The 12,393-nt window shown below is 42.7% G+C and overlaps 1 protein-coding gene across 1 annotated transcript in view; it reads left to right on the forward strand.

The window, feature by feature from the left end:
- Positions 1–12,393, forward strand: part of LOC110494954 (voltage-dependent calcium channel subunit alpha-2/delta-3) — a 55,259-nt gene that overhangs the window by 5,852 nt on the left and 37,014 nt on the right. Inside the window, exons 3-5 of the mRNA XM_021570293.3 lie at positions 3,360–3,476; positions 5,974–6,033; positions 11,468–11,630. Coding sequence (XP_021425968.1) covers positions 3,360–3,476; positions 5,974–6,033; positions 11,468–11,630 — 340 coding nt within the window. The remainder of the gene's footprint in view (positions 1–3,359; positions 3,477–5,973; positions 6,034–11,467; positions 11,631–12,393) is intronic.

The following is a 12,393-nucleotide window of genomic DNA, read 5'->3' on the forward strand; positions in this document are numbered from 1 at the left end:
GCAACTGAGTTCGGAAGGACGCTTGTATCTTTGTAGTGACCGGGTGTATCGATACACCATCCAAAGCCTAATCAATAACTTCACCATGTTCGAAGGGATATTCAGCATCTGCATGTTTTTTTTTACACATCTTCCAATTGGTGCCCTTCTTTGAGAGGCTTTGAAAAACCTCCCTGGTCTTTGTGATTGAATCTGCGCTTGAAATTCACTACTCGATTGAGGGACCTTACAGATAATTGTATGTGTGTGGTACAGAGACGTGGTAGTTATTCAAAAATCATATTAACTACTATTATTGAACACGGAAGGAGTCCATGTGATTTGTTAACCCCTTTTTTACTCTTGTACTTATTTATACTTGCCATAACAAAGGTGTTGAATGCTTATTCACTCAAGACATTTCAGCTTTACAATTTTTTTATTCATTTCTACATTTTTTCTACAAACAAAATTCCACTTTGACATTATAGGGTATTGTGTGACACAAAATCTCAATTGAATCTATTTTAAATTCAGGCTGTAACACAACAAAATGTGTAAAAAGTAAAGAGAGGTGAATACTTTCTGAAGACACTTTATACTGTAGTATACACACAGGATTAGAACTGGGCATTAATGTGTACACTTGATCAGAAAGTCTGGGTTAAGTACGCAGACAGATTGAATTGGAACTCTGCCCTATGTGCATACACCTGGATGTAGATAATTTTATTCCTACAGATTTTTATGCTCAATTACCTTCAATTGCGCTATTAATGAAACAGTGAAATGAATTGTAATTCTATTATTCCAGACCTGCAGGGGTTTAAAAATGAGTTGGATTGAAGCCAGAAATAGTGGATTACCGGAGACAGATGAAAACATGGGTCGTATTCATTATTGCACACCGTAATAAACCGTAGCAAACAGTTTTGCAATGGAAAACGTCTTGCAATGAAATTAACAGTTATCTTATTGGACAAGTTCAGATAGTCCCTTCCTGTTTCAGTCCGTTTTCTTCCATTTGGTTTCTAGTTGATACGACCCTGATCTGTTACATTCATACAGTGCATACTGCATACTGTATACTGCTGGTGAGATATGTTGTGTGATTGTGTGTGATTGTGTGTGAACTCAGTGGTGATAAATGCGAGGAGATAAATATCCCCATCCAACTCCATTCATCAGCCTCACTGCATGTGTGTGATAAGGAGGAGCTCAGCTCAGCACCAGGCTGCTGCTGCAATTCTATTACCATTAACACTGCTAGCGCTAGCAATGTACACACTTCTGTAGCAAGATATGGGTGGTGTGTGTGTGTGTGTGTGTGTGTGTGTGTGTGTGTGTGTGTGTGTGTGTGTGTGTGTGTGTGTGTGTGTGTGTGTGTGTGTGTGTGTGTGTGTGTGTGTGTGTGTGTGTGTGTGTTGGATGAGCGTGTGCTTCCGAGATTTAAAAATAAAATAAAAATACACCCAACATTTCCCTACTATTTTAACTGCGTAACATCCACAGCTGATTCTCTGTTGACTTGTGTGAGAACAGAACACTCTGAAGTCAAATGTCCCCGGCAGTTGTTTTCCTTTCTGCCAATGTAAGCACTTTCCTCATGTTCTGGTTCAAGGAAGCGTGACTGGTTCAGAACACATTACATCCAATCAGCAGGCCTCTTCCTCTCTTAGCAGCCAGTGAGGGAGATGGAGAGAGAAACGTCTCAATGGTAAGGGCTGATCATTAAGGATGATCATTGGGTGCTTTATGGGGAATTAGCATTTTTCCACACAGGGCTGAGCTGCTGTGTGGGCAACAGAACAGGACTACAGACACAGAATGGAGACACTGTGGTGTGTGTGTGTGTGTGTGTGTGTGTGTGTGTGTGTGTGTGTGTGTGTGTGTTTTGACTCCTCAGGCTTGGGTTCATTCAGGCCTCATCTACACATAAGTCATTACCTTAATCAATAATCATACTCAGTTCTATTGATGGATGGGGTTTAACCTCGCCCCGATGACTGGAGGTGGGGGGTGCTGAGGCAGGGAGGACAGGCGTGAAATGAACTGTTTTGCTCCACTGCCTGCACATACTCTTCCTTTCCCTAGGTAATTTGTTGCCTCATGTACTAGGATTTGTGTGTGTGTGTGATGTGTTTCTTTCTTTGAATGTGTATCTTTGGAATATATACTGTGTGTGTGTGTGTGTGTGTGTGTGTGTGTGTGTGTGTGTGTGTGTGTGTGTGTGTGTGTGTGTGTGTGTGTGTGTGTGAGGTGAGAGACGTGCAGGTTATACTGTGATTATTACTTTGTGTGTGTACCTTTTTTAAATGTTCTGTTCTATTCTCTTTGTGTGTTCTGCTGGGCTTTGTTCTGTCCCAGTGCAGGTGCAGTGTATCCTGCAGACTCAGCATTGTGTGAAGTCTAGTTCATTATCCAGAACCTCCCAAGCCTGACATGTTATTATCTTTCTCTTGTGCTTTGACTTCATTTCAATTACCCTCCAACCGTGCATGGCCTTCACTCCCAGGCCACCCAGCAGCCAATCAGAGACAGAGCCACAGCTTGTCAACCAATTACTGAGACAAGATAACCTATCAATCAATTCAATGAAACAGGATCCATCTTATCAGCCAATCATCTGAGACTGGGTCTTGCAAGCCACTCTCTGAGATGTAGTACCCCACTGGACACAGACGTCAATTCAACGTTGGTTTAACGTAATTTCATTGAAATGAAACAACGTTCCTTAAACCGGTTTGTGCCCAGTGGGAAGGCTTTTTCTTCATCAGATGTGACGTTTGTGTGTGTGTGTGTGTGTGTGCAAGGCTCACCTCACCTTCTCTGTTACTAAAACAAAGGGCACATTGGCTTACCCCCCCCCCCCCCCTCATTGACATGAGATGTACAGTATGTACTTGTGATTCTCACACACACATTTTACCATTGACACCCTGTATTTTACCTTTATTTAACTAGGCAAGTCAGTTAAGAACAAATTCTTATTTTCAATGACGGCCTAGGAACAGTGGATTAACTGCCTGTTCAGGGGCAGAACGACAGATTTGTTCCTTGTCAGGTCAGGGATTCGATGTAGCAACCTTTCGGTTACTGGCCCAACGCTCTAACCACTAGGCTACCTGCCGCCCCGTATCCTGTGCACGTGACCAATAAACTTTGAGTTCAGTTGCTTTGAGTTATTGTAACATGTTTACATTTTGTTCACATTTTGTTCACATTTTGTTCACATCTATCAGTGAAATAATTGACATAGCCTAGAAGCCTCCGTTTGTAATAGTAGTATGTGAACTGTGCACAAACATAAGATGATTATTCGTTCAGTATCAAAATGTTAGAGAGTTAAAACATGTATTTTTTCTCTCTGTCATTTACAGAAATATAAAGAATTTGAGAAGTCCGTCCGAGTGGAAGAAATTGATGGCATGAAAGTGGTCAAAACTCTCGCAAAGAAGATGGAGGAAATGTTCCGGATGAAAAAGGAGGCCATGCGGGTATGTACTGTCGCATATCTGTCCTTTTATCTATCATCCACGTGCTTTTTGCGGTGTTTTCTGGAAGTAGACCTAATGTAGACTACTGAGAGTAGGAGACTTAAAAGTAATTCAGAAAAATATCAGACATTCTGTTATTTCTCAGCCTCAGCTGCAGACATGCACCGCAAGCAGGTGAAGAAAATATCTAGATTTAGGCTATATAAAATGATCAACAGATTATCTAGATGTATTGTTATTATTGTTATGATTATTATCACGTTTTGTATCGTTGGCATTTTTTTGTTACAGGCCTATCAATGATCATGAAGCTGTTATAACCAATTGTAAGCATATTTCAGTGGTCAGACATGTATTTTTCGTTTTTCCTCCTCACACTTTCTGCTTTGTGGGTATTTCTATTCATAACACGGGTTTAAATTACACTAGTGTTGCATTTTATCCAGCGGCGGTATGCTATTTACTACAAGACATTCTCCTGAGACAGATATATAGCCGTTGGAAATGTATATTGGGCTTGAGAGGAGAGGTGCAAGTAGCCTATTTTAATAGTTAACCCCAGTTGAGTGGTGTGAGATGATAGCGTTTATCTCGCACAGCCAGATTTCCCCGCGCCGGGCTGTATTACTTGCATGGTTGTAATTCTACATAGTGTGCCCATTGCCTTTATCATTCTCTAGGCCTATTTATTAGGCAGAATTTCAATCTATGTGTTACAGTGCTGCAAATTGGACTAATGCTTTCTCTGTAAACACATTCATTATTTGAATGTAGCCCAGGCTACTAAATTGCTTGGACATATTTAAAATTATTGGAGGCCTATATTCGTCGGATGAAAATTATACAAACATATTTTTTATAATATGAAAAAAAATTGGCAGCAGTCGAGATGTTATATTAGACCAGTTAGAGAAATTCCAATGGTCACTAACTGACACATTATACCAGCGTCGTGGCGTAGCCTATTCGAAATGAAAATTAAACAATTATGATGTAATTTGTCTTTATGATATTGACCTAGTCCTTGCGAGCCGTGCGTGTTTGATTTAAGAGGTAGGCTACCTGTTTTGAAATTGCCTTTCGGCAGTAAGACTAATTTGATATGGTTTGAAAGACCACCCAATAGCATATGATGGCATCTTGTCATTTGCACACAAAAATATAACCTAGGCCTGGAGAAACATTTGTTTGCATTTAGCGGCTTGAGGTTTCCTATTTATTTCATTATGCCTGTATTGCTGACGACACCATCTACGACTGAAACGCAACGGTATGAAAATAAATTAAGTTTAACTGTCACAAAAGTGTTTACGCCATGCCATGCCGCCATTTTCTGTTTGCGTTGCAGCTATTTTGATGTGCTGGACAGTTATTAATGACCTGTTCCAGAACCGCGACGATGACTGTGGTGTTCAGCCGGCATTTCCTCACGCAGGCAAGCACATTTCAAGGAGGCTATATAAGGTTTTGCGTGTTATGAGATCCGGTTCTACGCTGGGCCATATGACAATCAAGCATCTCACTGAACGCACGACTTTCCGTGGGTGCCTTTCGAGGCAGAAATATAGACCTCGGCCTACAGTAGCCTACGTGAATGGGAAAATCTTATCACAGAAAAATATTACAGAAAATAGGCCTAGTGCTACAAGTTTCATGTTGTTTCCAACAGCAAGGGGGTCTTTCGTTTGAGGCAGGTTATTGATATAACTGTGTTGAAGAAACCTTATCCTGGGAGGGTAGCATCAGGAATATCATTTAAAGTGGATTAAGAATATATCCATCGACCGAAGAGCATGAGCATCACTAAATAGCATCAACATATCGCTATAATTATTCACAAATAGCCTGTTGACGAGGGAGTGGCGACAGTTTCGGGTTAAACTGCTATTAGAAAAACACAACTGTATATTCAGCACCATGGTCAGCGTCCACTAACACACCACAATGGTCTCATACAATATCACAATATACTGTAACTGCACCGTTAGCAATAATGGGGTACTTCACCTTATGACAAGTCCTGAATGCATTTTCACACTCAAGGAACGTTGGTTTGTCTTCTCAGGTGTCACGAAGCATAAATGTAAATAGGACACTGATGTGAAAAGTAATACAACACAGCAAATTGTCTAGCCATTAGTTTTCAGAAATATCGAAATGTGGAAAAATATATAGAATAGTGCAAGACATGGAAGGGAGACTGGACTAGAGCAGGCTTATGTCTCTGTGCTCCAAACAGCCAGGCAGGCAGCCATGCAGTCAGGACCATTCCTTAGCCCTCAGCTCTCTGGCCCTCTGTTACAGCAGAGTTAATGTCTCCCTGCAGAAGGCTGGTGGGAACTAGAAGCTACTGAGACGGTCTGACATTGTCGGGGGTCAAATAACTCTTGGACATGGGTGATGACTTTGAGTTGAGCTGGTGTGCTTATGCTTCCCCTCTGTGTCCCTCCCCTTATCTCCACTCCTCCCCTATCTCTCCCTTTTCTCCCTCCTTCAGCGGCTGGTGGAGGCAGCAGAGGAGGCCCATCTACAGCACGAGGAGGACCCAGAGCTGCAGGTAAGACGGATGGGAGGGGGGAGGGGGGGGGGGGGGGTTAAGGACAGTATAGTGTCTGCTGGCATTGACAGTCATTCGCATGAATACCCTGTCACAGTGATGATAAATGACGCATTTTAATAAGCTAACACTGCATACATTGACGAACGCCATACCAAACTGCGGCTGTCATAACTCACTGATTATTTGAAAGCGTAATCAGTATTTATAAGTAGCCTGTTGAAGAGGGAGTGGCGACAGTTCCAGTAAACTGCTGTTGGGAAAAACACAAGCCAAATATTCAAGTTCAGCGCCCACTGACAAACCACAATGGACTCATATTATATCATAATGTTCTGTAACTGCACCATTAGCAATAATGGGGTACTTCTTCTTTTGACAAGTCCGAAATGCAATTTCACACTCAAGGAACTTTTTTTTTTTTTTTGTCTTCTAACGAAGCATAGTGATATAAATTGTACACTGATATGAGACGTAATGCTGCACAAACAAATTATTGGATTGTCATGCTACGACAATTCAGCTGTGTCTTCGGGATATGCTCACTTCATACAGGAAATGTTCATACATTCATACATACTCGTACATTTATGGAATTTGAGAGAATTTAATATTCCCATTGTGTGTGCTGCGGCATCTGTTCAGGTGTGGTTTCCAACTTCTCATGCAGGTGTATTGTACAGCTCGTCATAGGCCATTGTGCTCTTTAAAGGACAGTACAGCTGTTATCACTGGCTTCTTTTCCCTTTTCCTTGGCGCAGTGAGCCTCCTCTTCCTATGCGGTGGGATTGCAGTAATTCTGTAACACTGAGAATGTACAGGACCCTGCTTGCCTCCCTCTGTCTCTCTATCCCCCCCCCTCTCCCTCTTCCCAGTAGACAAAGATTAATGCAACTCTTATGCACAGTGCATTGTTCCACATTTCCTCCTGAAGATTAGAAACTCACTCGGGCAACAAAAACACTTTGAAATAATGGCGCCACACTTCCCAGTTAATAGACGCATTTGCGTTATGAATACTTTGTGATCACCCCATGGTTTGCAGGGTTTGTTTCGCTGGTGATTATATGAACGCATTGGAAGAAGGTCGAGCAGGTCATTATTGCCATTATAGGACCACATTTCCTTCTCCATATTTCCATGTTATTATTCTTCATTACTCTGCACTTATTCCAGTTTGGGGATAACACTCTGATTACATGTATCCAGATGATTATGTATGTTCCTTGCTCTGGTGATATATGTATGTACATAACGTTATTGTATTGTTTTATGATTTAATAGCATATTGTCATTGGGAATATGGTTTCCTGTTTTTTTTATTTTTATGGGTGTTATATTTAGGCTACACATACGCTGTATTTACAGTATAGGCCTACACGTTTACAATAAGCTACACATGCTTACACAAGCTTTGTAACACATTTTCACAGCTTTTGAAAGTTGTTACTGATTGTTTAGCTGACATTTTAGTGCGTACTTAACAGGGCCACTATTTTAGATAAGCATTGTTTGGTGTTATTTGAAATGGTGACCAAATTCATCCCTTTGTTAACGCTATATGAGATGCAACCTATTGGCGAATAACGTGCATCGATCTCTCACGTGGTTATTATTACGTCAAAACATGTACTTTCGTTATTTCCTTTAGGCTCTATTCAGGCTACTTATTTTACAGTGAACTTGCTGCAACTTCATGCCCGCATGTTCATTGTAGAAATCCTAACGCTTATTCTTCATTGTAAATATCTAGTGTAGGCTACCCCGCAGCTCCACGTCTCTCTAGAAAACTGTCGTAAAAGATTTTCAGAATTGCTAATCGTTGATCTAGAGATCTAGAGTAGGCTAAACCAGATTTTTTCCCCCCCTTCAAAGCATAGCCTGCTTTGAACTGCAAAACAAGGTCTGATGTGTATTTATTATCAGCAAAAGTAGCCAGACTATTTTAAAGCCTCATAAACGTCTACGGCTTACAAAACACGTATCTCTTATTCAACAATTAAACCTACATTGCAGAGAGACATCTAACATAAAATGACACAACAGTAAAAATACATTATTATTTTGTGGGATCTGTTATCGATAACCTAGGGGCTACTGAGCGGATACAGTGGTTGAGAGAGTTCACCTTGCAGGTATACCATGTTGTCACCTGCACGTCCTTAAACCCTGTCTGTAAAACCTAACACGGGTCAATGTAAAACACTACACCCTCTTAAAACGAGACAATAGTGAATTCGGGAAATGGTGCGTGAAAAATGCACGGTGTCAGAAAACGGCAATAGGTTGATGAAATGACGCGTCACAGAGTTTGATGTTATAAAATGATCTAATGTCCTTAACGCTGTTTTTTTTATGTAGCCTCGTTTTCGTCTGTTTGAATTTCCACTCGATAAAGTAGGCTGCATATAGGCTACAGTGTATTTGCTTCAACATAAGACTTCAAAAAATCTAACAATGTTACATTCCACTGGGCACAGACGTCTAGTCTATTCCACATTGGTTCAATGTAATTTCATTGCAGTGATGTGCAAACAACGTTGATTCAACCAGTGTGTAACCAGAGGGATTGCTTATAGCTGGGAAATAATATTAGAACACGGGCCTGTAAATATCATTACATTTATTAATCGACAGTCTTTTTCTACAGACAGTATTTTTGAAAACTTTGTGGGAAGCCTGTTACTATTGCAGAGAAGTCTCATTAATTTCTGGCTGCCTACCTTCAGTCTGAGGATCAAATGGCCACGACGAAGCATGGGGTCTCATTGAAGAGACTTGAGACACTCTCATAGGCGATACACTGACCTCCAAGATGGGGTCGACTAAGAAAAGGGAACACATGAGCCGAGTCAGCCCGGTTTTAGACCAGTTATACCCTTTATACACTACTGAGGCAAGCCAAGCCGAGGCAAGCCAAGCCAAGCTGTACTGTGCCTGGCCCGGTTACGTATCCATCCATAGTTGTTGCATGGAACTGTACTGGAAAGGACATTGTGAAAAATCAGGGTTGCGCAATAATGTGAAAAGGGGATTAGACCCACCTATGCCTGCCTATGCTGCCAACCCTGGTACAGTACGCTCTTAGAAATCAGGAGAACCCTTTATGGTTCCAGGTAGAATCCTTTTGTGGTTCCAAGTATAACCCTTTTGGGTTCCATGTCGAACCCTCTGTGGAAAAACAATTCTTCAAAGGGTTCTCCTACGGGTACAACCAAATAACACTTTTAGGTTCTAGATTGCGCCTTTTTTCTAAGAGTGTAGGCCCAATCTCACTGCAGTGGTGTACAGTAACCTACATGAAGAGTCAGTGGAGCGTCTCGGGCGTGGAGCCGCAGTGTCCCCTGCCCAGCCTGGCCCTGCTCTACTCTACTCCTGCTCTGTACTACAGTAATAACCCTGATGGTTAACGGCCCTCTTTCTCTACAGCACGATCACTTCTGCTGAGCGTGCACATTTATCTCCTCCCCTCCTCCCTCCTCCTCCCTCCTCCTCCCTTCCCCCCGCCTCGGCCAGTCAGAGGGGCGCTCAGGCGTGATATGAGCTGTCAGGCCCTGCTTTATGGTGATGCCGGCATGGCCTTCCCAGAGTACGCCACAGAGTCCATCACACCTCCCCTCTCCAGCTCCCTCCCCCCATCCCTCCCCCCAGCACCACACTGGCAAACAGGGGGCCCCGTCAGTCCACAGCCAGAGCCAAATCCGGGCTGCTTAGAAAGAATGAGAGAGTCTCTCCTCTAAGCAGGTTCCCTGTGAAGGACAGGCCAATCACACGGCAGAGTTACACTACAGAGAAGTCTGATTGTTCCCTTAACCCCCATCGTCCAGAGTGCCGAGCAGCAGAGCTAACCACCACTGCTAGTCTGCTACACTGTACCATCCACTCCATTTGAGACATCTCCAAGAGAGTGCTGAACTTGACTCTAGTTACTGTGTAAATGCACAGTCTGAACGCACCTCTATTGTATTCTGACCTCATCACAAAGGATGTTCCGTTTATGCAACACTTCTGTGTTTTTCTCATCAGGGTCTGGGTTGTCAAGATAAATAAAGTACGACTTTATAGCTACAAGGCTATTGAAACTGGTTGTTGAGTTGAATGTTAACTCTGCCGTTTCCCCTAGTCAGTGTGAGTACTTCAATGCAGCACTGTTCTGATTATTGGATTTGTAACTCTATGTGCAGTGCATTCGGAAAGTATTCAGGCTCCTTGACTTTTTCCACATTTTGTTACTACGTTACAGCCTTATTCTAAAATGGATCAAATCGTTTCCCCCCCCCTCATCAATCTACACAATACCCCATAATGACAAAACAAAAACTGTTTTTTATTTATTACAAATAACAAATGTAAATATCACATTTACATAAGTATTCAGACCCTTTACTCAGTACTTTGTTGAAGCCCCTTTGGCAGCGATTACAGCCTCGAGTCTTCTTGGGTATGACGCTACAAGCTTGGCACACCTGTATTTGGGCAGTTTCTCCCATTCCTCTCTGCAGTTCCTCTCAAGCTCTGTCAGGTTGGACGTGTAGCGTTGCTGCACAGCTATTTTCATCTCTCCAGAGATGTTCAATCTTGGTTTCATCAGACCAGAGAATCTTGTTTCCCTTGGTCTGAGAGTCTTTAGGTGCCGTTTGGCAAACTCTGAGTACGCTGTCATGTGCCTTTTACTGAGGAGTGGCTTCCGTCTGGCCAACATAAAGGCCTGATTGGTGGAGTGCTGCAGAGATGGTTGTCCTTCTAGAAGTTTCTCCCATCTCCACAGAGGAACTCTAGAGCTCTATCAGATCAAGAGCTCTGTCAAACCTGTTTTCGCTTTGCCATTATGGCTTATTGTGTGTAGAGTACAGAGGAAAAATAAATATTTAACCCATTTTAGAATAAGGCAACATAATGTGGAAATTCATCAAAGGGGCCTGAATACTCTCCAAAGGCATTGTATCTGTTCCTCCCCAGTATGAGTACTTCAACACGGTGCTGATTGACAATGTGGATGTTAACCCTATGAGCACTGCAGTGGAGGCTGGCTCATAACATTGTCAGGAAAGGAGTCATTGGAATGGTATCAAGCATATTTGACCTTTATTTCACTAGGCAAGTCAGTTAAGAACAAATTCTTATTTTCAATGACAGCCTAGTGGTTTAACTGCCCTATACAGAAGAACAGATTTTTACCTTGTCAGCTCAGGGATTTGATCTTGCAACCTTTCGGTTACTAGTCCAACACTCTAACCACTAGGCTACCTGCCGTCCACGTGGCTGAAACCGTTCCATTGACTCCATTCCAGCCATCACCATGAGCTGTCTTCCCCTCAGCAGCCTCCACTTGTGTACTGTCTATTCCTCCCAAGTATGAGTGTTTCAACGCGGTGCTGATGCTAACTCAATGTTACTTCTATCATTACGGTCTGGATTATTTCCCTCTCCTCAGTATGAGTACTTTAACGCGGTGCTGATCAATGAGGTGGATGAGGAGGGCAACAATGTGGAGCTGGGAGGCGAGTTCGTTCTGGAACCCAACGACCACTTCAACAACCTGTCAGTCAACCTCAGCCTCAGTGTGGTGCAGGTGCCCACCAACATGTACAACAAAGGTACGTTCAACAGCACACACCGACGTGTACAGCAAAGCTACGTTCAACAGCACACACCAACGTTTACAGCAAAGGTACGTTCAACATCGCACACCGACGTGTACAGCAAAGGTACGTTCAACAGCACACACCATCACAAACACCCAACAGAGCCTACTGGAAATAAAGTGTATGGGTAGATCTAAGCCTCATTGTGGTCCGGGTGCCCACCAACATTTACAACAAAGGTAGGGACACTCAGACACCACTGTGTGCAAAAAATGGATACAGCAAAAGTAGGGGCATGCCCACAAGAGATGAGAAAGGAGGGGGTGCATGGCGGGAACAGATTTGCCCTTCAGTGAAAATACAAATATTTTCAATTGAATGAGAAGCTGATTTGTGGTCAATTTCATGTCAAATTCAAAAATTTGAATTAAAACAACTGAAACGTGCCATATATTTTCAATGGAATGGAATGGACCCTGACCCTGCATGGTGAGAATGAAGTGCAGTGCTCTAGCCGTGTCGGTATCACTGGAGGGTGTGTGGTCCACAATGGCCCGACGATAGAGAGAGCAGTCACAGCATGAGTGAGTGACGAGAGGAGTGAGGAAGGGATGTTTATTTTTTTTCTCTTGTAGTTACTGACTGTTATTTGTTTTCTAGCCCAGTGTGTGGCCTCTCTGTGTAGTCCTGGCTGACTTTTCTCTGGATATAATGACCTCTTTCCTTTGGATATAATGGCCTCATCAGCGCTTCACACTCCCCCTTTGTTCTTGGC

This window comes from Oncorhynchus mykiss, chromosome 17, assembly GCF_057628025.1.
Source record: "Oncorhynchus mykiss isolate SJ-2025 chromosome 17, ASM5762802v1, whole genome shotgun sequence".
Classification (NCBI taxonomy): Eukaryota; Metazoa; Chordata; class Actinopteri; order Salmoniformes; family Salmonidae; genus Oncorhynchus; species Oncorhynchus mykiss.